At 38.3% G+C, this 24943-nt stretch overlaps 1 protein-coding gene across 1 annotated transcript in view; it reads right to left on the bottom strand.

The window, feature by feature from the left end:
• Window positions 1-347: 347 nt before the first annotated feature.
• Window positions 348-24943, bottom strand: part of Tusp (WD40 superfamily protein Tusp) — a 39560-nt gene continuing 14964 nt past the window's right edge. Inside the window, exons 3-16 of the mRNA XM_076384244.1 lie at window positions 9363-9545; window positions 9098-9205; window positions 7418-7583; window positions 6566-6834; window positions 6389-6477; window positions 6168-6302; window positions 4759-5158; window positions 4154-4331; window positions 2048-3671; window positions 1824-1937; window positions 1531-1753; window positions 1266-1445; window positions 1042-1189; window positions 348-488 (exon numbers count right to left, since the gene is read on the bottom strand). Coding sequence (XP_076240359.1) covers window positions 1073-1189; window positions 1266-1445; window positions 1531-1753; window positions 1824-1937; window positions 2048-3671; window positions 4154-4331; window positions 4759-5158; window positions 6168-6302; window positions 6389-6477; window positions 6566-6834; window positions 7418-7583; window positions 9098-9205; window positions 9363-9545 — 3786 coding nt within the window. The 3' untranslated portion in view covers window positions 348-488; window positions 1042-1072. The remainder of the gene's footprint in view (window positions 489-1041; window positions 1190-1265; window positions 1446-1530; window positions 1754-1823; window positions 1938-2047; window positions 3672-4153; window positions 4332-4758; window positions 5159-6167; window positions 6303-6388; window positions 6478-6565; window positions 6835-7417; window positions 7584-9097; window positions 9206-9362; window positions 9546-24943) is intronic.

Here is a 24943-nt window from a genome sequence, read left to right as displayed (position 1 = left end):
CTAAAGATCCGCGAACTGACAATTTTTTTAGCGCCATCGAAGTTCGAAACGTGTTAGCTCTTGAAGGCGTTCCCGATTCTCCGTGAGAGGCTCGCGTAAGGCCTCGAAGAAGGTTCGTTTATCGCTCTACACGCAAGGCCATGTGTTCTCGGCTCGAATTTTCGTGCGTGAAAAATGTCTATCGTAGCGACGGCTGCCTCGACGGTCGCTCGTTTTAGTTTTGAAGTCTTACTCTAGACCGTCACTAGTTTTAATCATCGAAAGACATGTGGCTCTATTATATGTTTAGAAGCTTGTATTTAACGGTGTCTTTCAGTTTTTGTAATTCTATGTGTAGCGTATTGTTACAGCTCTTTACTTTTCCCTAAGATTTCTCGTTCTTCTTTTCTTCTTCTTCTTTTTTCTTTTTTGGACGAATATCTCGGTTTAAGTACAACATACATTCCGGGTAGTATTTCGGGTACTCGTTTCCCAAATTTAATGCAAACCTAAAAATTAAGAAAATTAGTAGTGGATGCGATAGAACGAAGGTCGATTTTTCGTTTGAAAATAAGTGTTGAGTGTAAAAGTCGCAAACTTTTTATTCTGGACTTTCTTTTCGAGAGTTTCACTTCAAGTTGAGTACATGTGCACTTAAGGAAAATACGGTTTGTGGACAACTTAAACGATACTACAAACGTTATCATGTTTATATAATGTTTCACAGATATCATGAGTAAACAAAATTGTGCAATCAAATTTTAATTACGTAAACTGCGGTTAATATCCATAATGACGTAATACTTCAAACAATTTCTGAGTGCATAAATCAAGCAAAAGTGTTAATTCTGTAACCTGTGAAATCTTTGACACATTAATCAATATGATACGAATATACGTAATAATAGTGTTTGTAACATATATTCATAAATTGTATCTTTTTTAAGTACATGTGTACTCAATAGAAGTTTTAAATCAAATTGTTTCGAACACAAAGTCTCTTCTACCCAATCAAAAATTAATAACTTAATATACAATTAAATAAGTATTCTAGTTTCATACTTGTATCAAATAAAGTATCGATGACTAGCATTCATTTGAGCCGTTGAGTAACGTTGGCCAAAGCAACGGCAAATGCTTGTAAAGCGCTGAAGGGATATTGGAAATCTAACGTGTAGGCGTTCCCATCTATCCTCCCAAATTGCATCACCTAGCAGGAAAGTGGAAAACACATGGTCACTTGACGATATAAAATACAGTTATGCATTAAAAAATCCTATTTTCACCTGTCGACCCTTGAATTCTATTTGAAAGTTCTTCGCGCTCTCTTGAGTTACTCTACCACCGAAGTCAAGTTGATACACTTGGCTAGACTCGTTCCACATAGGCGCCTTGTTGTGCATCACAAGCTCTCGTCTCACTGACTCTGTTTTGTGACCAGATATTCCTACCCCCTTCTGCTTTAGCTGCAATTTAACCACACCATTGGTTGACATAAATTTTCTACAGAAAAAATATTCATTGATATTCAGAAATATTGGCAGCTCTCACCTTTTGGCGTAGCTGTGCCTTTTGGAACGTTTCGAGATCTTTGTAACTTGTTAACGAATCGTCCTGAAGCAATCCTTCCTCGTCTGAGCTTTCACCCCGACTCTTACGCGTTTTTCTACTTAACAAAGGACTCGACAAAAGTCTTCTCCTAATTGGCGACGCTGACGCTGGCCTTTTGCCTTTCTTCGAAGGGGCAGGACTACTGGGAGAACTTCTGGGTAATCTGAAAAGGATTTTATTCGTTAATGAAAAGCTGAGTTATCGATTGTTCCTCATAGAGGAATATAGTTCACCTGGACGATGGACGGGGCGATGGTGGTGGCAGAGAGTGACTTTCATCAAAGTCTCGAAGTCTTGCAGCGAGACCATCTAAGGATGACGCTAGCGAACCACTTAGACTAGACTCCCTGTGAAATAAATCACAGTCACTTTAGATTACTTTTAGCAATAAATAATACTTTTACTAAAAATTTCTGATAATAATAAATTAGTTAACGTAGCACTGTCATACACTTACTTCACAGGCGAATTACAGTTTTCTAACCGACTCAGTTTGACGACAGGATTAACTGCATTGACGCTTATGGCGTTCTTCGAGCACTGAACTGACACCTCAACGATTTCTGGCGATTCCTCTAAAGATTCGTTAATTTTCTCCTCAGTCGCTTCGAAGTTAGAACCTCCAGTTACTTCTTCCACATGCTCTGGCAATTTGGGCGGCGAGGCTATCTGTTCATTAGTGGGAAATATATCACTGGAATCCAAACTCTTGGACTTTCCACAGTTTCGAAGCCTTGGCGACTTGGAGGTTTGCTGCGCGATCTCGTGCTGAGCTTTGTTCTTCTTTTTCCTCTTGGTCTTCCTCGATACTAGAACCAACCTTTTATTAGGCGCGTCTTTTCTGAGCATTCTCAGCGCAACATCGCAGGGGACTAATTGGGCGTCGACCATGTCCAAGTAACCGACACTACAACTTCTGACAATGGAATCGTTCAAGCAAAGTGGTCCAATACTGACAACTGTAGGAGTTCTGTGAACAGCTCGCGAGTGTTCCATCGCCTCCGCCTCGCCGCGAGCTTCCTCGTCGATGAAACGCATTTCGTTAGCTCTGCTAGTATTAGAAACATAAGCACTTGAGTGACTGGCGTTCGTCTTCCCGCAAGATTCGTGAGGTTTCGTGTCCTTGAGCTTCAAAGTGCAATGCGAGCAAGATTGTCCTATACACTGATCGATGTTCTCTGGGAACTGATAAGAGCACGCTGGCGAATGATTACTGGTTAGATGGATGCCATTCTTGCTGAAGGAACCGTTCGTTTGGCTGTGCTGGGAGTACGAGCTCATCGAAGACGTCTGGTTGGAACTCGTTGAGCTGCTGTTGTGATTGTTTTTACCCTGGATGCTGCTCACGTTGCTCGAGCACGCCATGCTGTTCAGACCGTTGAAGAATATTGTCTGGGACTGGGAACAGCCGTTGCTGTTGTCTAAGCCATTCACGATGGCACCCTGAGAGCACCCACGGCTGCTCGACGCCTCTGCATTCGAGGTCTGACCGTTATGCATGGACGTAGGAATGATGGTTGAGGCACAGGAGGTCAGTACGGTTTTATCATCCTGAGATATCTGATTAAATTTATTATTCTCCAGTTCTTTCTTCGTGACTATGCCAGTCTGCTGATCAGCCAGCGCAGATTTCATTCTTTGAATATTGTTGGAGTAATCGGGTCCCGTGTTCGAAGTCGCGATAATGGTCTGGGTGGGCGCGACTGCGTTTTTCGGCGACTGAAGGGCTGGCACGTCGCAACATCTTGGCGGATTGTGTCTCGGTGGTATTCGATAAGTGTTCGGGGAGGCGGTTCTCAGGTTCTCGTACAAATTTCCCATTTCCTGCAGGTCCACGTAGGGTAACTCGCTCTCGTAGTTGTCGACTCTTGATAGGGTGGGTGGCATGGCTTCGCTGGTCATAAATTGATTGGAAATTTGAGATTTTGGACGATTAGAGTTCAGCCGGGCGTTGCGAGGAGTCATCGGCGCGATCGGAGGGGCCTGCGCTTCTGAAGTGCTTCTTGTAGCGCATTGAAGCTCCTGGTACGGTTCCTCCTCGTCTTCGGAGAACAAATTTGGGTTGAATGTTGGGTCTGGACCTGGGAACAGAAAATAATTACAAATTACGATTAATAATGTTGTAAGATTTCACTATTTGAATTTTATAGGTGGTTTTCAATATTTATGTATAAAAGGTGTTCGACAACAGATGTCAGAAATTTGAAGGGGTGATTAAATATGTCAAAATAAGACAAAAATCGAGAAGGTCGAAATTATGTTTGTGTCTGACTCGAACTTATTCTACTACCAATGCGCCGTATTCAAGTCAGACACAGCGAAGTAGAATCAGTCCCGAGTCAGACACATTTTACGCCTATCTTATGCGTTTTCTCAGCAACTAATAACTCGGCAAATACTTCAAGTAAATATGAAATTTCTGAATGGAACACAGTAGAATTAAAAAATCGTTGACATTCCTCTTAGTAAATTAATCATAAATACTTGTGTTTGCAAATATGTTTCACTTACTTCGCAATCAATCTCACAACTTTCGTCAAAGTTAATAGATTACGAAACATACCTGCTGGTACGTCGTCGCGTAGTTCCGTCATCACCAGAGTCATTTGTCGCGGTTGCAAATGCAGCAGAGACGTGCGATAAGTAACCTGGCCCAGGTTGGCGGGCACTGAATCCGCCAGCCCATGAAACTTGAATTTCGTGCCCCAGATATTGGACGTTACTTCGACCAGCCTCGCGTGCTGCAAACAGATACGTCTTGTGACACTGTTGGTCACGCGAGTGACTTTGTTATACCCTAAGGCTCAAAGGACTCGTAAAATCTTGCTGTATCACGCAATTTCTTATATCGACGAAGTGCAATGTGCATTCTTATTTCGTACATAGGAAACGTTTTAAAGCCACGCCAATAAGAAAGCATAGGGGAGGTATAAGGCAGTTCTAACATCCCATAAAGCATTCAAATTGGTTATTTAATGAAATTAGAAACTATGTACAGATTGAGCCGATTTTTGAAATTTGTAGACAGTAATAGTTTTTATCTGTCTCTGATAGCTTTGTAGTTTTAATTTCATTTGTATTATTGAGAATATCAAATAGGTATAAACAAATCGTTTTTTCCGTGTTAAGTCTGTCTTGCACCTCGTCTATGTCAAAGCAATCTTCTACCTCTGGCAAAGTGTCTACGTAAGTGAGATCGTCGTTTTCTTCGTTGATCTTCTCTTCCTTTTTCCTCCTATTCTTCCTCTTGTTCCTGGGTGACCCACACAAGTCGGCTGTGTCCCTTTCCGTGTCGGATCCGTCACTGAACGACGGACATTGTAACGTATCCTCGACGACTTGAAGAGTGTCCTGACTTTGTGGATCGAATATCACGAACTCCGGCCTAATTTTGCTAGTTCTTCTACCTTTCAAAAGAGGCACTAACCCTCCCAAGTACTCTAGATATAACGTGTAACATGGCACTGGCTCGATGGCGTGTCTCAGCATGGTGCAATGCAATCTTCCTCCTCCTGGAGGAGGACGGGATACAAAACGCCTCAGTTCTTTTGGTTCTGGCACCGAGCACCTAAAAGCACATTGAGAAAGTCTCACACAAAAATTCAATCTTCGAAAATTAACAAATCACCTGGTGTTCAACGTTTGAAGCTTTCAGATGCAAGCCATGTCGAACAAGAATTTTACTCCAACGTTTCATTAATATTATTCGGTTAACTAATTAAAGATCTTCAGTTGGTCATCAATAATTTCTGACATGAGCACGATCAGACTATATATATCTGAAGTATCGAGTACATGTCAGTATCAGTATCATTTGATCTCTGAAGAAGCTACCTGCAAGTTTGGGATAAAATTTCTCTTGGACATAACTTGTACCCAAAGCCACAAATGGTATCGACTGTAGAAGTCGGCCCATGAAACTTTAAAATTGATGAACTGTCGATTAAATAACTCATGTTCACTTAACCCCTCAGCAGCTGCCTATATAGGTCAAACTCCCATTTCTTCACGTAATACCATCAACTGCATACAGAATGCACCATGCCACGATTCAAATAATCTTTCATAGTGAGAACATATTACTATCACGTCATGTGAGCTCACATTACATATTATGTATATTAAATACATAATGTGAGCCGAGATTTTTCTTTTATTTTAATCATATTTATTTATAATATGAAACAAATTTGCTATAATATGTAACGTAAACTTATGATACATACTATAGCAAATCTGAGCAGAGGTTTTCCCTTGTCTCACAAGGGAAAGACAAGAGAATAGTTAGACCTATTTTGCTATAATATGAAACAAATTCGCTATAATATGTAACGTAAAATCACGCCATATATGATAACAAATCCATAATTTGGTTTTTTCCATGTGGTTTATCCCTTGTTTTAAACCCACTTTGCTGCAAAACAAATTTCTTATAATATACATATAACATGATTTCACGTGACGTGACAATAGTGTGTTCGTACCCTAACTTTCATTACCATTTACACACGAAATACTTCTGCAGACGAGAGTGTTCCATTATCAAAGCATTAATATAAAAAATGTAAACCCTATACCTTATTGTACTAGCGAAAAGCGCAGCGACAGACGCCCTCAATCTCGGCGGCAGCGGAAGTTGCTGCACGCTGCATTCTTTCGTCAAAGCCGCCCTCACGGCTAAACGCGATAACAACTGCAACGAAGCGACCCGCCTGTAAAACGTAGTTGCCTCAGATAGTTCAGCCCGATAAGGGGGTAGCAAAGTAAAAATAGTTAAAGGAAAAGGAGCTCGCGTTACCTTGACACCCATGCCGCGTGCACACGTGGCCCAGTCGCGACGAAAAGCCTCCTGTCGTTGTGCCCCCACGTGAGCGCCGACACGGGGCACTAATATCGACAAAATGGGAAAAATAAAGTGCATTACGATCAGAATGTCGCTCGTATCGACTAGAGTTCGCTCCAAAAAGGTACGTACTTGCGTGTACGGTATCGCCACGGTGTACACGAGGGTACCAGTGACCGAGTAAAACTTTAACAGGTTCGTGTACTCGTGGGGGCCAGTCTGCGGGCTATCTGGCTCCTTCGTTCCAGCGATCGCTAATAGTTTTCTAGAATTACTCCATTCCGCGTGCAACGGCGCCTTCAGATTCGTACGTATCGTGATTGGCGACACGTCGTCGAACGATCGCAGCATGACGATGGTCCCGTCGGCGAGGCAAACGGCCAGCACGTAGTTCCGATCGTCTGTAAACACGTAAGTCGCGCTGTTTAATTGTTCAGATCGGATGCTATTTCAGGATCGACGATAATGAATCGCGGGAACGAACTTCGCTGGGAAATTATCGATAAGGAGCACGGAAATTGCGAGGATTCCTTCCATGATCTTCAGGGGGCGTGATTCTCAATTTAATCTTTGACGCGCTGGGGATGCCTGAGAGTAGAACTGCTTCTACAGGGTGTTTTGGAATTATTATTAATTAAACAACTGTGAGCTAATAAGTCTTGAGTGAAATTAAATTAATGGGAGAAATTAAAATTTGAAATAATACTATTTTATTTCTGTAGTTTATTAGAAAGTTATTGAAAGACAAAGCTTCAGAATTTTAACTCTTTCTCGCCGTGAGTCGTTATAGTTTATAGGAGTTCAAGTGTCAGTTCGGTTAAAAATGCAATATACAACGCGTTCGTCTTTCAGTGCAAACAAAAATGCACATTATATCGGTTTTAGATTCTCGTTTAATGCACTGAGATACATTGACGCTAATGGCAAGCACGTAAAATGTATAAAAGGTGCTAGTTTATAGGGAGTTACAGAACGTTATAGTACCTCTGTGAGATCTGTCATTCGTTATATCGTCGTCTCCTTCTTCCATCGTAAATTTCTCCGCGCTCCAAGCCATCGAAGTGACACCAGCTGCTAGTTGTACCTCTGATACCATAGCTCCGTGAACATCCATTACTATTAATTGCCCCGCTGTTGTCCCAAAATATACCTATGATATTGACATTAATATTGTATTGGTTGGACAGCAGATACACTAATTAATAAGTTTATTGCTGCACAGTGATTCCATGTTTCTATTTCGTAACGTAATATTTCTTTGGATTAAACTGAAACTATGTTATCATTTAATGATACAATTATTAGTTTCCATTCCTGTAAATGTCGTTGATGGTGACTATAGCAATTTACATGGATATGAATAGTATTTGTCCACTATGTTGCTTTAAATGTAGATTCATATTATAGTGATTGTAATTGTGTAGTAGTCTATAACATTCTCAGTTTTGTAAACCTCTATTTATCAATGAAAGACATAATGTCCAAAAGATGAAATTCTAAAGCCAGATCCCGACGTCTATAACGCGTAGTACAGGAAACAATCAAGACACCTGTTTGACTCTTGTCGCCTTTGAAGTATTTTGTATTACAGTGGATACGTAAATACAGGGCGAGTATAAAAGGATGACACGAAATTCGTAGGCTATATAACACCTTCAAATTAAAAAGAAAGTAGTGACAAACAGAAACTAGAGTTTAACAAAATCCCTGAGAAATATATTTTACACACGTTTTGTATTATAACTTATTTATTTCTGTATGCTTATCGTTTGCATTTGTTTAACTAAATCTTGACTCGTTTTTAATGCTACGAGAAATAAACGAGAAATCTGTAAACATAAATGTCTATCTATGTCAGTGTAGATGGGGCGAACCTTTCATTGCTATGAAGAAAGTTTTCACTATGTAATTGAGCTCTGACAACTATGATGGAGTGTAATACTACGCCGTAATAACTCTAGTGCTTCGAGATTCCAAACAGACGACGACCTATCGCGTTTCGCCTGTGACGTATGGTTTAAAGAGGCAGATGAGGGTTAATGAAAATGAGGGTTGCGTCAGATGACGTATATTCTCGCTAATACGGGTGTACTTTGCTGTTGATTAGGTTAATTAATGAGCATTAAAGTTAAGGGACAGCGTGTGTCCTGTAACCCTGCCATTCTACTTTTAGGATCTAATGTTCTGAATTTATTAAGCTTTAATGTCCCTCGTCTATTAAACTTTAAATTTTATTTACATTCATTAGGAACACAATAGCTTCATAGTAAAACTATTTTAGGAGCAACTTTCTTTTTAATTTCATTCGTGTATTTTACCTTTTATTTCATAAAATTGCCATTATTGTAATGAAATTAACACTTTATCAATTTTTATTGAAACTTTTAACCTGTAACTTATGAGAAACAAATTATTACCTGATATTTTAGTATAAACTGATGACTTTAATATTTTACAAATTTTCTCTTCAGAAAAGCAAAGTTGATTTTCAAATATTTTTAACATCTGCATTCACAAAGTAAGCCACTTTCATTATTCAATATTCTTTTTTCAGTGTAAATACTCTCATCAGACTAGCTTCACTCTTATTTCACAAACTTCCAGGCAACTAGTACTAACTGTGCAGCAACCTAATATTAACTTTTAATGATATTCCCGAATTACCTGCTGGTCATCCGGTGTCCAAATGCCACAGGTAATCGTAGCTTTGTCGTTTAGCATCGACGACCAGTACCTTTGGCCAGCGACGCTGCCAACCAATACGAAACCGTCCTACAAGGAAAACAAATTCATGTTTTCCTACCTCAAAAATTGTGGCACAGTAAAACAAACAGCAACAAGTGACGAAGCACGATTGAGCGATTGAATATATTATAGACCATAACGCACATTTGTCGAACTGATTTATAGATCTGATAGATAAAATTACCCTGTAACATATGAGTGCCATTCGACCATCGTGGGACCAAGAGAAATGCGTGACTGGAGTACTTCTGTCGTTGATCAATTCTATGCTCCATCTTCCTTCGTACTTGATCCACACGAAGATCACGCCGGAACTGTCGCACGAGGCTAGCTTCTGATAAGGCTCGTTCCATTTCACTAGTATCACCTGCAAAAATAAAATTGATTGTCGTGAACTAATAGAAAATGAAATTTCAACAGACGTTACCAATAAGTTGTAATTAACGATATTAAAAATTTTAGTCTTTTGACTTGAAGGCAGAAACTTAAAGTTAGAATAACAGACTGTCTAGAAAGTCACGTTTTACTTCCGAAAGTCTGTTCTAGTTTTAATTTCAAGAACCCAAGTCAGGAAAGCTTCAGGAATGTCGATAATAAATCACGTTATCCATTCTTTCTCGAGATCCTGTCTTCTCAGTTTTTTATATTGAGTTCAGAACCTAGTTTATTACACGTTACATTGCATGCATCAAGGTCTGGGTTGATGTAGGACGTTATTCATAGTGTAACATGCTTTAAGCGACAGCTTTGGACACCATGCGTGTACTTTGGTGCTATATGAGTTGTGACAAGCTTGTAGAGACTACCTTTTTTAAGCACGTAGGGAACACTTCGAATGAAACGTGTCGAGCTTGTACATTTGACTCGGTGGTTAAGAATGCTTCAGTATTTGCAGACGTGGATTTACGATGTGGACGTAATTTCGTAGCTATATCTGAGGATATACATTATATGAGTATATGATTTTATCTGCTTTTAATAGTTTATTTCCGTAATTATATTCATTATTAAAAGAGCTCTAAACCCTCTTAAGTGACGGAAAATCCAGAGTTTTCTCTGGCCTCATTAGCTAATTAACACATCATATATCTGCCTCATGGTGATTCGAGATGGTCACTAGTACCACTATCCGAATTTTCCTCCCTTTTCAAAAACACATGTTATTAACCTGACAAGAAACATCACTTCAGTGTTATGTTCTGATATTTATGAAACTTAATATACAAGAAGAGCATCGAAAAATATTAGACACGTATTTTTTAGCTGCTGATATTTATAATTAGGGGATGAAAACCGCCCTAAAATTGGAGTGAAAAATACATTTTCGTAAACATCAGGAATTTTATTTTTGTTACCTTATTCCTTATTAAAAAAACATGCGTCTTGTACATTTACCATTTTTAATACCAGCATTAGTTTTCGAGATATTTACGAAAATGTATTTTCCACCCCAACTTTGGGGGTTGTTTTCATCTCCTAAATATGAATATCAGCAGCTAAAAAAATACATGTCGAATATTTTTCGACTACTCGTACACCAAATTTCATAAAAACCGAAAGATGACACTAAAGTGATGTTCCTTGTAAGTTATAGCCGACGACGGGATAGAGCGATCGCAATAAAATAACAGAGTATTGGTCTATTACACTTCTAACAGTCGACATTGTGGTAACAAACTGAGGACCCACGTACGAGCCAACATATTTTTTCCTAACTCTTACCAATTCGGAGCCCCAGCAATTATAAAAAGGGCGTTATCAGCAATACAGCTTTGTCAATTAATTACATAGTATTTATTTATATAAAAATTGCTAAAATTCATCATTCTACTTCACTGAAGTATCAAATTTCTTTTCTGCATTATGTTCTTTACTATTTGTAATATCTAATTAATTATTAATGCTGTACTGATGATAATAAATTGTGGAATAATCAATCTTATAAAATGAAAGCTTGTTTATCTTAATTGCTAACTCTGGGGCCCCGAATTGCAAGGAATCAGGAAAAAATACATTGGTTTCTACCTGTGTCCCCAGTTGGCCATTGCAACACCAATTGTTAAAAGTGTGGGGGACCGATACCTTGCTGTTTTATTGGAATCGCCATATCCAATTGTCGTCGACTGTAAAGGCGGTGAATTCGTGCTAGGTATTACCGTGTATAGGGGGGTGTAAAAGGTCATTGGTGAAAACATGGACCTCTTGGTGAACTTCAACTTCAAGTGGGAATCAAATCTTGGAAGGGGAAAAGTTAACGAGCGAGGGCACAGCGTCAAGGGAAGGCAGATTAAGGCACAACTTTGGACACTAAAGTACTTAATTTTCTTTGTAACATTCCTGACTAGTTGGAAATTCATTTAGGGTAAAGTTATTTTAAGTAAATCATTTTTGCAACATTATTCAAGCTCTGTTGAGTTTATCATCGATAGTTGTGAATACTTTTTCCAAGGAAAAGCAAAGTAGGAACGTTTTCAAGATATAGTCACTCTTGACATGCTTTGATGTCTACATTAGTGGACATTCTGTGGGAAGACTAACAACACGTGAGTCCTAACAACTGACAACTGTGAGTTCTTAAACAGTCTCTTTTAGTTTGGTATTGTAGACATTTTCAATGATGTATGGTGAAGACAAAGTCGAAGTAACTTTGTGTCGAGAACTGAATAGTATTTGCTGTAGATTAGCTTTTAAGGGACAATCTGTCGATATTGAAATAGTGCAATTGTAGTAGATACTACGTTCCTTGAAATTAATATTATAATAATTCTATAGCAGGTACTCAGTAGCTTCTTAATTAAAGTAATTTAGCTGGAAGTCTGATATGTCGGACGCAAACGAAATCTGTCTTTTGATCTCACAGATATCTTAGGAACAGACATCTTTTGTTGCTTGTGTCCGTTCGTCTGCTCATCTTTTCAACGAGAAAGTATATTACACTCGCAAGATCAAAGACGACCCGCGTTTCAGTATGGCTCTAAGAGATTTTAACTCAGTCTCATTCTTCGCTACCATGGCTTCTTAATTCACGGTCGTCGGTAATTCAAACGGAAATAAATGCTTCAGTTCTATGTAATTACTTTAGATCGTTTAGCTTCTTTATAGAAACGAGAATTTCTTAAATATTATTTTCAAGTTATTTAAATTGTACCATGAATCTTTTGTTTTGCTCGACTCATCTTATTTAACTGCGCCCCTAACTTCGTTCACCCTTTTACGTCGTGACTCAATCGTCATAATTAGATTTCAACTCCTTTCTCTTTCCACCTCTGTTCATTTCTCGTCTGAAGTAGACACCAGCTAAATTTTAATCTCGACGAAGTTAAGAAATATATGAATTTTCAAAGATTTTAAATAATAACGATGAAAAGCTTTAGAGGGCTGTAGTAGCAATGTAACTATTTTGAGATGCAGATATTTCTAAGGCACATGAATATTAAAGACAGGATACTTTTGGATGTTCATCGATAAAAGATAAATAGTAGACTTGCACGTCATCCATCAGAAAGCACAGCACGGATATCTCCCGCCAAACAATAAATCCAGGTCTATGCTTAAGCTATCTTTAACGACATGTCATTGCACCGTCATGAAGGCGTATTACTGGGCATCGATCGATCAGCCTAGCTGCTCGTAGGTTCGCGTTCAATTTTACCATTTACCTACATCATTTCAACAAGCGAACGTTCTTTATCTCGTAAATGCTACCTTATTAAGGAAAACTGGTTTCTAAATTGACGTTCCCATACCTGTCTTACTCCTCGAACGTAAAAATTACTATTCTTATCGGTATTAAGTTATTCCATGCTCAAAAATAGTTTCAGGGAGCAGTCATGCTCAACCATAACCACCGATCGTCAGCCACGAACCAAATTTCAAACATTGAAATTACAGATTCAATATAGTAATTATATGTAAAAAATAGCTTATAGCAAGTAATTTGAAAGTAACATTATTATTTCTCAAATATAATTACTATATTGAACCTGTCGTTTCTGCGTTTGTAATTTGGTCGGTGGCCGTCGATCGGTGGTGACCTGATAGTGGTTGAGCGTGACAATTCCCTTAATCACTCGCACCCAAATAATATAATCGAATTAATTGAACTTTAGTGCTATTTGTAATTGAGAAAAATTTCCAGCTCAATATTCCTTTCTAATTTAATTTCTCAAGGAGAGAATAATTAACGCAAAGACACTTATGAAGACACCGTAGTCTATAAATAGGGCTCCTAGATTAATTGCTTTCGACGTACTCGTTCAATCGATGTTCTGGCTTCAAAAAGAGACAACAGAGGGTTGATAAGAGATTCCTAGGAAGGGAGAGTCGCCACACCAATCGCGAAAAAGTAAGAAAGAGGATCTGTTCTACGTGACACGTGTGACAAGAAGATATTTCGATCCCTCTGTGTACACCATACCGAACCCCGCACTATGCGACGCTGTAACTAGGCGCGTCAGCATGGAAGAGCACAAGCTTTAGGTGAGAGTTATTGATGGTTTCGCAGAACGCTTTTCACTGTACGGAAATTTCCCATCGCTATCCGCTTTGGCATTCCATGGGCTTATCTCCTCGCGCAGATTTATACGGGCTGTAACGAAAAAACGATATTCTACACATGTAGTTTGCAATTCACATTCAGGGGCTTTGGTTACATGTTGAGGGAAAATTTTGAGAGTGATTCCAAATGTCAAAGTAAGACAAAAATTGAGAAGAACAAAATTACTGTTGAGTCTACGTTTGTTAATTATAACCCATATAGTATAGAGACGTCTTAGAAACGTCTTAAAGACATCCAGTAAAGTCCTAAAAATGTCTAAAAGACGTCTTTGAGGCGACCGATGTTACAAATTAGCACGTCTTTAGGACGTCTTGAAAAATATTCGTAAGACGTCTTAAAGACGTCGTGCACTATTTGGAAAGTGTTTAAAGAAAGCATTATTTACATTATCATGCTTCACACAAATGTGAGACTCTATAACCTTTGACTCGTTAATAGTGGAGTTTGACTCGATAACCTTTGACTCGTTAACTTTTATATGCATATAAGTAAATAACGAGAACTCAACCGCAATTTCTGTATTCTTGATTTTTGTCTTAGTTTAATATTTAAAATCATCCCTTGAATTCTCCTCAACTTGTAGCGAAATGCCTTACGTAGTCCATCAGAAAAACAATACAATTCGACTTTCACGGATGAAGAAAAAGTAGAAAGAAAAGAGGAGTTGAAGAGAAAAAAGGTTGGTGACTAGAGACCCTAGTTTCGAATATATAGAAGGTTAGAGAAGGGGTGAGAGCATAGTGAAAAACTACCCCTTATTCACAACTACTCACTGGAGGTACTGACTTCCCTTACGCGTTTGTTCCCATTCCCTTCTAAGGACTAAAAAGCAAAAACTAGGGAGAAAGGAAACTGTGTATATCTAACTTCTACTCTCTATTCGAGATTAGAGAGAGGGGACAAGGGAAAGGGGATTATAGACCAATCCCTCAGAGATTTAAGACTTGATCTTTCTCCTCTGTCCCCAGGGTCGTCTATCTCAAGGATGAAGAATAGTTATTAAAAAGAATAATTTTATTATATCCACAGACGCTATAAACTGAAGAATAAAATGCCATATTAAATACTAAAAAAGATGTAGAAATTACTTCGGTGCCCTCTTTAAGTAAATTTACCATGTATTTATAAAAAAAAAAGATACAAAGTTCAATGTCCAAAATATTCTCCATTACTTTCAATGACTTTGTTCCACCTTTCAGGTAATTTCCAAATTACCTTCACGAAAAAAAAGATGATTATAATTGATTTAATGTGATGGCATCGAATTAATTTCTACACCTAACGTATTTATAATATTTCTTGTCAACGCGTAAAAAACAGTTTTCCTTTAGCTAAGTGGGGACATGTGGGACAGGGTCGAGTGTATAACAGTCGTAAGCATAATCAAATCTTGCGAACAGGGAATATGGAAAGTACCTTATACATTGTCAAAACATGACTGGCCGAGAAAAATCGAGGGACCAAGGAGATGGAATAAAGGTGCTGATCGATAAGGAGCTATGGTTGCCTCGAATTCTCTCGTGGCACCGAAACCGTGTAGAATGCGAGATTGTGGGAAACGTCTGGAGCGACCGATATATTTGAAGCTGTCGTGAATTTCTTCTTCGAAAGAACATGGGTCTCCATCTGGGTGGGATTTATAGGAATTTTTCTACTCCAGACACTATTATACCATGAGGTATACAGACGTAACGAAAAATTAAATAATAATCTACGATAAATAATAAGAACAAGATATGCAAAGCTCGCGATTGTTTGAAATCATTGCTATCACATAACATACACACTGTTTCCATGTTATAGTTGTTTGCATATGCTAACAAATTATTAAAACGATACAGGGTCGTTACGAAGTCCTTGTCCTGATTAAAATATTAATGACTTCTGTCCCATAGGAGATAGGAATAATGATCGAAATAATTTAGAGTGGAAATTTATTATCCCAGCACGCGAATAGTCGTAAAAGGGAAAGAAGTGAATTCGCGTAATTAAGGTGATTATTTCATAATTCCAGATATTCTGAAAAACACGACGCGCATCGGAATAAACGTTGATTAAATTTCCAACAGAGCTTGCTCTGAAGTCAAATGTACAGCACGGTGAAATAAAACTAGAACACACTATTGAAACCGTGACAACCGACTTCGAGATAATTTCGAACGCAAATTGTCTCGCAGCGCGCGCGTCTGCCTCCTGAAAATCGTCCAGGACCGCGATCTTTATTTGCTTTCTAGCGGATCTCTCGATCTAGGACGCGTGTACAATTATCGTGCTTTCATTTTCTGGCATTGCGTTTCGTCGTGCACGCCGCTCGCTGTGCATTGTGTTCAAACATCGACGGAAGGCCATCTTGTCCAGCAACGTATATATTTTTCTCATTGAACAGGTGGACGTGAAAAATACTCCCGTGCAGAGGAGTTCCGCACACCTTTTGTTCGTGCGTTTCCATCCGTTTTCTCTTTCCTTTCTTCCGCTCCTTTCTTTTTTTTTTTTCCTCGTGCCCCACCCCTTCGTTTCTCGCGAAAAGGTGCACACCGTTCAGCGAGAACACAATACCGGCCAGATTACTCGACTAATCGCACGAGGACGAGACGGAACACTTTTAATGGAGAAACGGCTCTTTTCGAAGAGACTCAGTAGAACGCGTGTATAAATGTCGCGAGCCACCTTGGATTTTTTATTACATTCTTTTCAAGTTGTTACGAATGATTACCCTTCTAACTGGCAAAGACGAATTCATTCGCAGAAAGAATATAGTAATAGGATTCGCGGGAGACGACAAAGTCTAAATAGTATTCAGTTATGAGGAAAATGAATTAATTCCCCTTTGATCGTTCTTAAATATGCGGTTAAAAGTATGGTATTCAGTAGGCATCTTTGGTCAAGAATTGTGCTGACTAAAAGATCAGTGGGAATAAAAGAATAATTTAGACAAACAGTTCGTGGTTTCTATTAATAATCGATTACTAGATCAACTTTCCTGTTCAGTAATCGAAGAAAGTACAGTGTCTTAAAAAAGAAATATACATTTTATAACTATGCTACTCATGATTATATTCTGGGTGTCCTAGTACTGATGGTATAAGTAGAAAAAGAGTGATTCTACATGAAAAAATGAGACGAAAATGTGGAATAAAAATTTTTAATACCACGCTTGTTTTCAAGAAAATTTGCTTTGAACTTTGACCGAGTACAAGTGTATCGAACTACAGCTTTAGGCATGTGGGGTAAACGGGGAATGCTTCTAGCGTATCGTGAAGCCTTGTTCAGATTAGCCAAGTTATTTGAATTCAACTGGCTCGAATGCAAATGATTTGAGGTAACTTGACCAATGTAAATGTGTTATTTTACTTGACTCGAGATATTCTTTCAAGCTTCAAGTGAAGTTGACGTTCTTTCAATTTTTCCTTGCCTTGAAATATGTATTGATTGATGGGTACTGTACTATGCAGGGAAAATTTCAAGCAAATCGGTAAACATGTGAACGTCAAGGTAGCTGTCAAAAGTGTATGTTTTATTTAAAAAATTCATAACCAAATAACCAGCACGCATCACATCTTTCAATGCCATTTTTGTTATTTTTGTGTAATAAATTGAATTCAAGTTACTTTTGAATTCAATCCATTTAAATTCAAGTAACTTGACTTGATACATGAATACAAGTGACTTGAATTAAATAAAGTAACTTGACTAATCTGAACGAGGCTTAACGTAAAGGCAGTGGTCAGACCGAGAGTGTTCCTCTTACCTCGTATACCCTTCAAGCACCCAAAGCTGTATTTCCGTACGCTTGCATCGGATCATAATTCAAACTCAATTTTCTCGAAAACGAAGTACGGTATCAGAAAAGTTTACTCTATATTTTTGACTTATTTTTTTCATGTAAAATCACTGGCTTTTCAATTTAAAGCAAAGAAAGAAAGAGAAGGAGCATTAACAATTTTTCTTGAGGAAAATTTGTACAAAATCAACATGGCAGTTTATTGACAATTTTAGCCTTGTTTCAATAAATAAGAACAAAGAGACTGCCAAAAAGCTGTCAGGTTAAATTAGCAGGACTGATTGAATCAGTATGTTTATGCATATACATACATACATGACCGTACATAAGTATTTGGATACTTCCACATTATTGCAGTATGTAATAATACACCAAATAAAATTCTATAATATAGTTTTGGCTACAGATCTCATCTTAGACGATTATATGCACAAAGTTTACAAATCTGAATCTCAGAGCCAGAGTAATCTAAGTTCATTTTTTTCAAAATTAAGCGTTTTAAAAAATGTTATTGCTGTCTCTTCGTTTCATTAAAATAATAGAAATTTAGTTAAGTTACGTTGTAAGTGAAGGAAATTTAATGTTATAAACTATATTAATAAATAGGTAATCGCATTTGTTTTCCTGAAAAATAACAAAAAAGAACTTGGATTACTCTGGCTCTGAGGTACAGAAATACTGATGAGAATAACATTTGATACCAGTTTGTATAAAGAAAAAAGTGTAGATATTTCATGAGTTTCCAATAACATGAAAATGGTAATGTACACATACCAATCCTGTACAAAAATTTGAATAAAGTTGGTGGAATTGACTTTGCACAAATTATCCTCAAGAAAAAATGGATCGAAACAAGGAACATATTCCTTTTATATCTTTCTTTCCTCTAAACTTTCCACTTGTACCACCAGTCCTGGGACACCCTGTATAAGTGAGACTGAAACTTCCCCCCAAGTTTTTGCACTAATATTTACATTGGTACTTCAGGCTTACAAGGCGCGACTTCGGATTAGATCATAATGCAGGCGCGATAATACTCGGCGACTACACGCATGTACGAAATTCCATTTCATTACGCTTATATTTCGCTGTAATATTTGCAAGCTGCAAATAACCTGGTTTAATTTTCGCGTTCGCGAAGGGCTCCGTTGGCAGTTGCCGCTCAGGTCGCTGCATACGAATACCCGAGGATTTCGCTCAGATCTGTGTTGCATAATCCTTTGAGCACACACCGTACGGCCGGTTATCTTCGCGTCTCATTTCTTTCCCCGCGATGGCTCCTGCCTCAGCCGTCTCCCGCTCGCTCAGCCGCGTAATTACCAGCGGTTGCTCGCGTTTTTCGTTCGAAGTTAGTTAACCAGCACGCGCCGTGCCATCAATTAACAGCCAAGACGCCTTATCGCCCTGGGGGAAAACGGAGGAAAAACACTGGCCCACCGCGAGCCACTGCGCGTCCCGACAGCGTGGCACGCATCGCGTCACGTCCGTTTCTTTCTCCTCTTCTGGCAGTGAAAAGCGTCTGTCACGTAACAGCTCGAACTACTAATGCATTGCAGTAAAAGCTGCGGCAAGTGGTGTAATGTTTCTCAGCGAGCCCCGTTTCGTAAATCAATGATGCTCCTTTCCACGCTGACGGTCCTTTCAGTGTCAAGGTGAGTCTATGCGCCATGCACCCCGGAGAGGAGATCCCGCTTCCCTTTTTGGCTCGATTTCCATGTTGCGTGATATATCCCGTCGCGGCATTTACGTCTCCGCTGGTCCAGATACAACCTTGCGCCGGGTCAAGTTATGTCGGACGATGGATTTATTTGCGATCGACGAACGCTCTTGCCCCCATTATCGCGTCTCTATTTGAAATAAATCAACTGGTATATGAGCCTTGAAATATGAGTTCCGTTGCCAACAGTAAATTGATTCGTTAGCAGAAACGGCGCCGGGGCTGATTGCTTCGTTAAGCGAAAACGAAACGATTTTTTACACTTTTTCTCTGTTTAACGCTGGAAGTTGAACATCCCTGTGACGTGGGAACGAAAGTTTAGACGTTTGAGAGGGTTTGGAGTGCGGAGAAATGAATTATGAAACGTGGGTTAAGAACGTGAAGTGTTTCTCTGTTTCTGTGATGATATATATCGTGCTTTTTTTTAGGTCTGATTTAAATTTCTTGGTTTCTAGGAAACTTGAGGGTAGAAAGTAATTTATTAAGATTCTTTGGGAAAGTGACCTTTTTTGGACAATTTAAGTAATAGGTATTTGGTAGAAAGGGACCATTCGTGAGACTCTAAGTGGCAGGAGGGTTTAAATACAGCATCTTCATTGAGGCACTGTACTCCTACCCGTAAATAAATTCACAACCCTTGGCCAATTATTCACCCACGTTTGCCCAACGCCCCTACAATCAATTACTCAGGGACGATGCATTTCTGATTGAGTTCGTCAGTCGGGACACTCGCCTTCGGATTTCTGCGTCGTCCCTTTAATATTCCATACAGTTATCATTTTAATTTGGAATTAGCAAGTCCAGGTACAGACTCGGGTGTTTCAACTTCCAATCCCTACGGATTAACACAATTTACAGTTTTCAATGTCGTGTTCCACGTTTTATGAATTAAGACTCGCACTGTTAATAGTATCTTAAAAAATAAATGCTGGTTGAAATAATATGAGAAACAAAGTGGAAGGACAGTACGAGGTACATAATATAGTAAAGAACAAATTCAAGGCGTTGAAATTTAAGAGCCATTACTCAGAATTCTCAAGGTGTTCTAGCAGATCTTAGTAAAGCATCATTTCCTTCTTAACTCACTCACCTAAGATTTAAATGCTTCATAACCCACTGTTTAGAGCTAAGGAGATGGGCCCTAAAAGTAATTGAGATTTGGTTTGTTTCAGGGCCCATTTCTGAGCTCTGAACAATACTCTCAAACTTGGAATTTATTTATTCTGTGCGTGCACAGTGCAAGCTGCGGTCGTCATTTGAGTTTATAACCTCGCAACGACGTGATGAAATTCAGCTCGTCAAATGAGGCGAATGGGTAAAACACTAATCATGAAAATACAAATTGAGTTTCTTGATCCGAAGCAATGTACAAATAATAACGAATAAGAACAGTACCAATTGATAGATTGATTTGGCAAGTGAACTACCTGCATTACTATCTGTCATTTATTCGATTTCCAAATAGTTTATAAATAAATTGACTCGGCATTGGCAATACTATGTCATTCTAACATTTATTATTGTACGAATGACGAGAATGCATGGCAAGTACATACAGAGTTCAGTTTTTGTGAGCCACAGGAATTGACCACATTGATCGTCGAATTCGCAGAATCTATATGCAAAACATGGAATCCATATGAAATGGCAATCGGCATATAGATTTTTGATTACGAAAAAGAGGTAGAGGGAACAATGGTAATAATGGATTCCTCTACAAAATTAGTGGCAGAGAAAAGCGAAATTTGCTCGGCGAGCTAATGAACGACGGTAGAACCTGCACGTGTAATCGTGCTATTGATTCGTGAACGTTCAAACCGTAGTTGGTACGGCCTAGAACAGAAATAACTGAAAATAGGAACTTATGGCTACGATAGGTCGCCTGAACGTGTTGAACCTCGAAGAATAATATGATTGCAATCGTGCCTTTTTTCAATGCAGTTAGGTCAAATTCCAATTTCCTATGATCGATCAGTCGTTACTATTACGATCATATTACGGTAACTGTGCTGGCCCTGGAAATGATAACGTGTTCCAAAATTAGCCCTGCGCTCGTATCAGCGGGGCGGAGTTTGGAACGTGTCTTAATGAGCGGCACCTTGATGAACTGTCAATGTCTGGGAACAACAGGGATTGTCTGTTTAAGATACATTGTCGCTGCGAAACTTGTAGGCCATCAACGGCACGAGGATACTGCATCCTAGTCGATACTGAGGCCTATGCAACCTTTGAACGTTTGTATCCTAAGGACACGTAGTAGTGAGTTCTATCGAAATCTTGAAGTAATCTTGAAGTTTTTATTTTAATACATAAAATTGTATGAGAAACGTACTTTAAATTAAAATATAAGATAGAGGGTTGTACGAAATTTTATAAATATGGAATATCTACTAGGAACTGATTATAAATAACTTTTAATAAATTTATAGAAGTATTTTTAGTTACAGAAAAGTAGATAAAAAGATATAACCCTTTTATAAAATTAGTCCTCTGGTAATTAATTTGGTTTATATTTGCCTGCAAGGAGACACATCATTTACAAGATTTGTGACTCGTTTAACTCTTTCAACTCATCTTTTAACTTCTTAATTTATGTCAGAAACACTTCGTCAGTGCGAACATAGTTCATAAATTTTGCACACTTAAGTGGAACTAGTTCTATAGGAAATAAACTTGAACCTGTAATGGAAACAAACTTACGCGTAATGGAATCTACTTTACGGTTGTTGAACTAATTTCGCGCGACAAAGGAAAAATTACGTTAAACGGTGTACGCTCAGATGCCTCGTGTCTGCGCGAGAAGAGGGAAAGGAGCCACTTCAATCAAAAGAGTTCGAAATTGGAATACCTTGGGGATGGGGTTGAGAGCCACTGTCTTAAAACAGCACTGCGTGCCAGATCGATACCACGTCGGCTACCCTTAAACTCTGAAATGTGAGCCGAAGTGAACGCAAAAGACACGTTCTAGGCTTTGCCATTGTTCACGGAAAAAGCTGAAATTTGTGTAAACAATGGTGTCGTCGTTTCGCAAGGGTCCTCCTCGCATGCGAACTGGTGATCCCTCTGCTAACTTCGCCTTGCGAGAAATTTACAGCTTTTAGTTTCGAGATAATTAAAGTCGAGATCAGGTGTCGGGGAGGATTATATCGTCGTACTTTTCGCAAGTTTTCTCGTTATACTCTAATAGCGATATCCATGGAAAATTTGTCTATATTATTCACCTAACTCTTGCTTAGTATCGTGTGATCCCAGAAGACCCAAGAAAACTGTAAATGGGCAGCAGCTTTTGGCAGTATATTGTGTTAATCTAGGTTCGCCAGTAGATTTATTTCTTTAACAAAATAATTAATAGCTTGAAACTGTTCCTTATTTTTATCAACTGTACTTTATTTTTATCAACTTATACTTTACTTTCTCCACTGTACGAAAAGTATTTGATGATAATGAAAGATTACGGAAGTGTTACGAAGTCAACGATTCAGAACGCAATAGAGGCACGCAACTCACGCACGAACACGTGCTTTGATATATTATCCTCAAATTTAAAGATTCACTTAACGATAACATTAAACTCCACTCTAATCTATTAAATAAATTATTAGTTCGCATTTATACTTATCTCAGTTTTTTCATATACGTTCACATTTATCTTTGATTTATCAAACTCTACATAACTAGCGCGGTAAAACCGTCGAGCCATAAATTTTGAAAATTAATAATTGCAGTAATAATGCAAGTTTCATTGGCAGGCCAAATTTATAAGAACCATGTTATCGATTTCACATTAGCACAGAATGCTATATTGCGCTGCACAAAGTGAAGGGATCTTATTGCAGAAACATCACGTAGAACTGGCAGGGACAGAATTCTTTCCTCTAAATAGTCTTCAGCGACTTAATAACCATGCTGAGAGCGTTCAAAGATGACGAAATATTCCATTGCATTAACGGCGCAGCGTTTAGCCACCGGAAACTTCGCCAGACCAAAAGCTTCAATTGTTTGACTCCCTCGGGGAGTAAATCTGCGAGACAGTTACGGTCCTTTTTCCTCGAACCTGTAGAGCGACACGTCGAAGTTTCAAACGAGAAAGGCGTGTTCGAATGAAAAACGATGAGGAGGAATGAAAGCGAAGTGCGTACGCACACGTGTCGCCACGTTAATGCTCCCCTTATGTAGTAACCTTTACTACTACCTCTAATACTCCTTTGAAATTAAGAATATATGGTGTTATTTAACCTGTTAACTCGAACGTTTTTTAAACACCCTCGTCGTATTCAGTACATACGTATCAAAAAACGATTAATAATTCGGTCCACGAATCAATTGAGATATAACATCATGGAGAAACTTATTTATACGCAAAGAATAGAATAACACAGAGAATGTAGATTGGGATATTAATGGTACTAAAATAAATATTGTGAAATATTACGAAATATTGCTTGAAGTAGTACCTATTGCTTCGATTTATGAACTCTCTGTAGACATGATAAGGTGTTTGCTCAATGTAGGAATATGGAAAGAGGAGGATGAAATATGAAGTAATAACTTGTAAAGAAGGGGAACGATGATGACTCGAAAAATGAAGATTCACGAACTTGAAGGTAGAAATATTAATATCGTGAAAGCAAATGGGAGTAATATTTGCATATTTGTCCGCTACAGATCTTGTGAAATATTTTACGAAGTCGCACGGCAGCCAGAGGAGTTGCGGTTCGTTAAAACAGCCCTCGGCTTAATATCGATTGCGTCCCTCGACAAAGGATCCAGCACTGCTTGCCCTCAGTTTACTCTCGACGGAAACTTGCACGAAAGTGTGTGAAATAGAGCCGACGGATGTAGCCGTTTATCGAGTTTTTTCTCTAAAATCTGTGCCACTACGAGACACGCGATTTATACACGAAAACTTTGATATCTGCAGTAACTTTTCAAATAACTTATTCGAATTCTTCAACCAAGTTATCTCCAACTGCTTTAAATACCAATTTCCTTGCATTTAAATGGAATTTAGTTGACGTATGCGAAGAACAGATTTTGGTCATGTTTTAGGCCTGCTTGAAACAGCATTTAATTTACTTTGAGTAAGGAATCTCTATAAATTGATAACTTTGCACGTTTAATGAGAAATTTCAAACACCTCTGGCAAATATAATTCCTGCATCTATTTATACTACTGAAATGTCGAAAATTGAATAAAAATGTCCAAAATCGAAAATTTAGAATTCTGCAAAATTTGACACTTTAAGTATTCCCATAAAATCACTAAGAGTTTTAGTGTATGCAAAATGAATTTAAGTCTTCAAAAAAAAATGGTTTCAATATATTTCCACAATTTTTATTACAAATTTTCTTTATAATTCTAATATCAATTGCGTAAAATTTGCAATCCATAAACGAGTGACATGGCAGCCAAAGTGTTTAAGACGATCCAAATTTTGTCGTTAAATCTGTAGTTATAAGGCAAAACGACCTATATCACATTTTCAGAAAATTCGAGTTAAGTCCTAAATTGACATCTAGAATATAGAATCTATACTTCTAGTAAGAAAAAAGGGCATTAAAAGAATTGCTTCACCAGAAGTAAGGGCTCAAGAAGGTACAAGTCCACAAGACAGTATCGAAGTTAAAAACATGAAACACCAATATCCTGAAAACAAAAACAACTTAAATCGTTTTGCCTTATAACCACAGAAATATTCAAGAGAATAG

The sequence above is a fragment of the Calliopsis andreniformis genome, chromosome 9 (genome assembly GCF_051401765.1).
Source record: "Calliopsis andreniformis isolate RMS-2024a chromosome 9, iyCalAndr_principal, whole genome shotgun sequence".
Lineage (NCBI taxonomy): Eukaryota > Metazoa > Arthropoda > Insecta > Hymenoptera > Andrenidae > Calliopsis > Calliopsis andreniformis.
The sequence above is the reverse complement of the archived record's forward strand: the minus strand, read 5'-3'. Positions and strand labels throughout refer to the sequence as shown.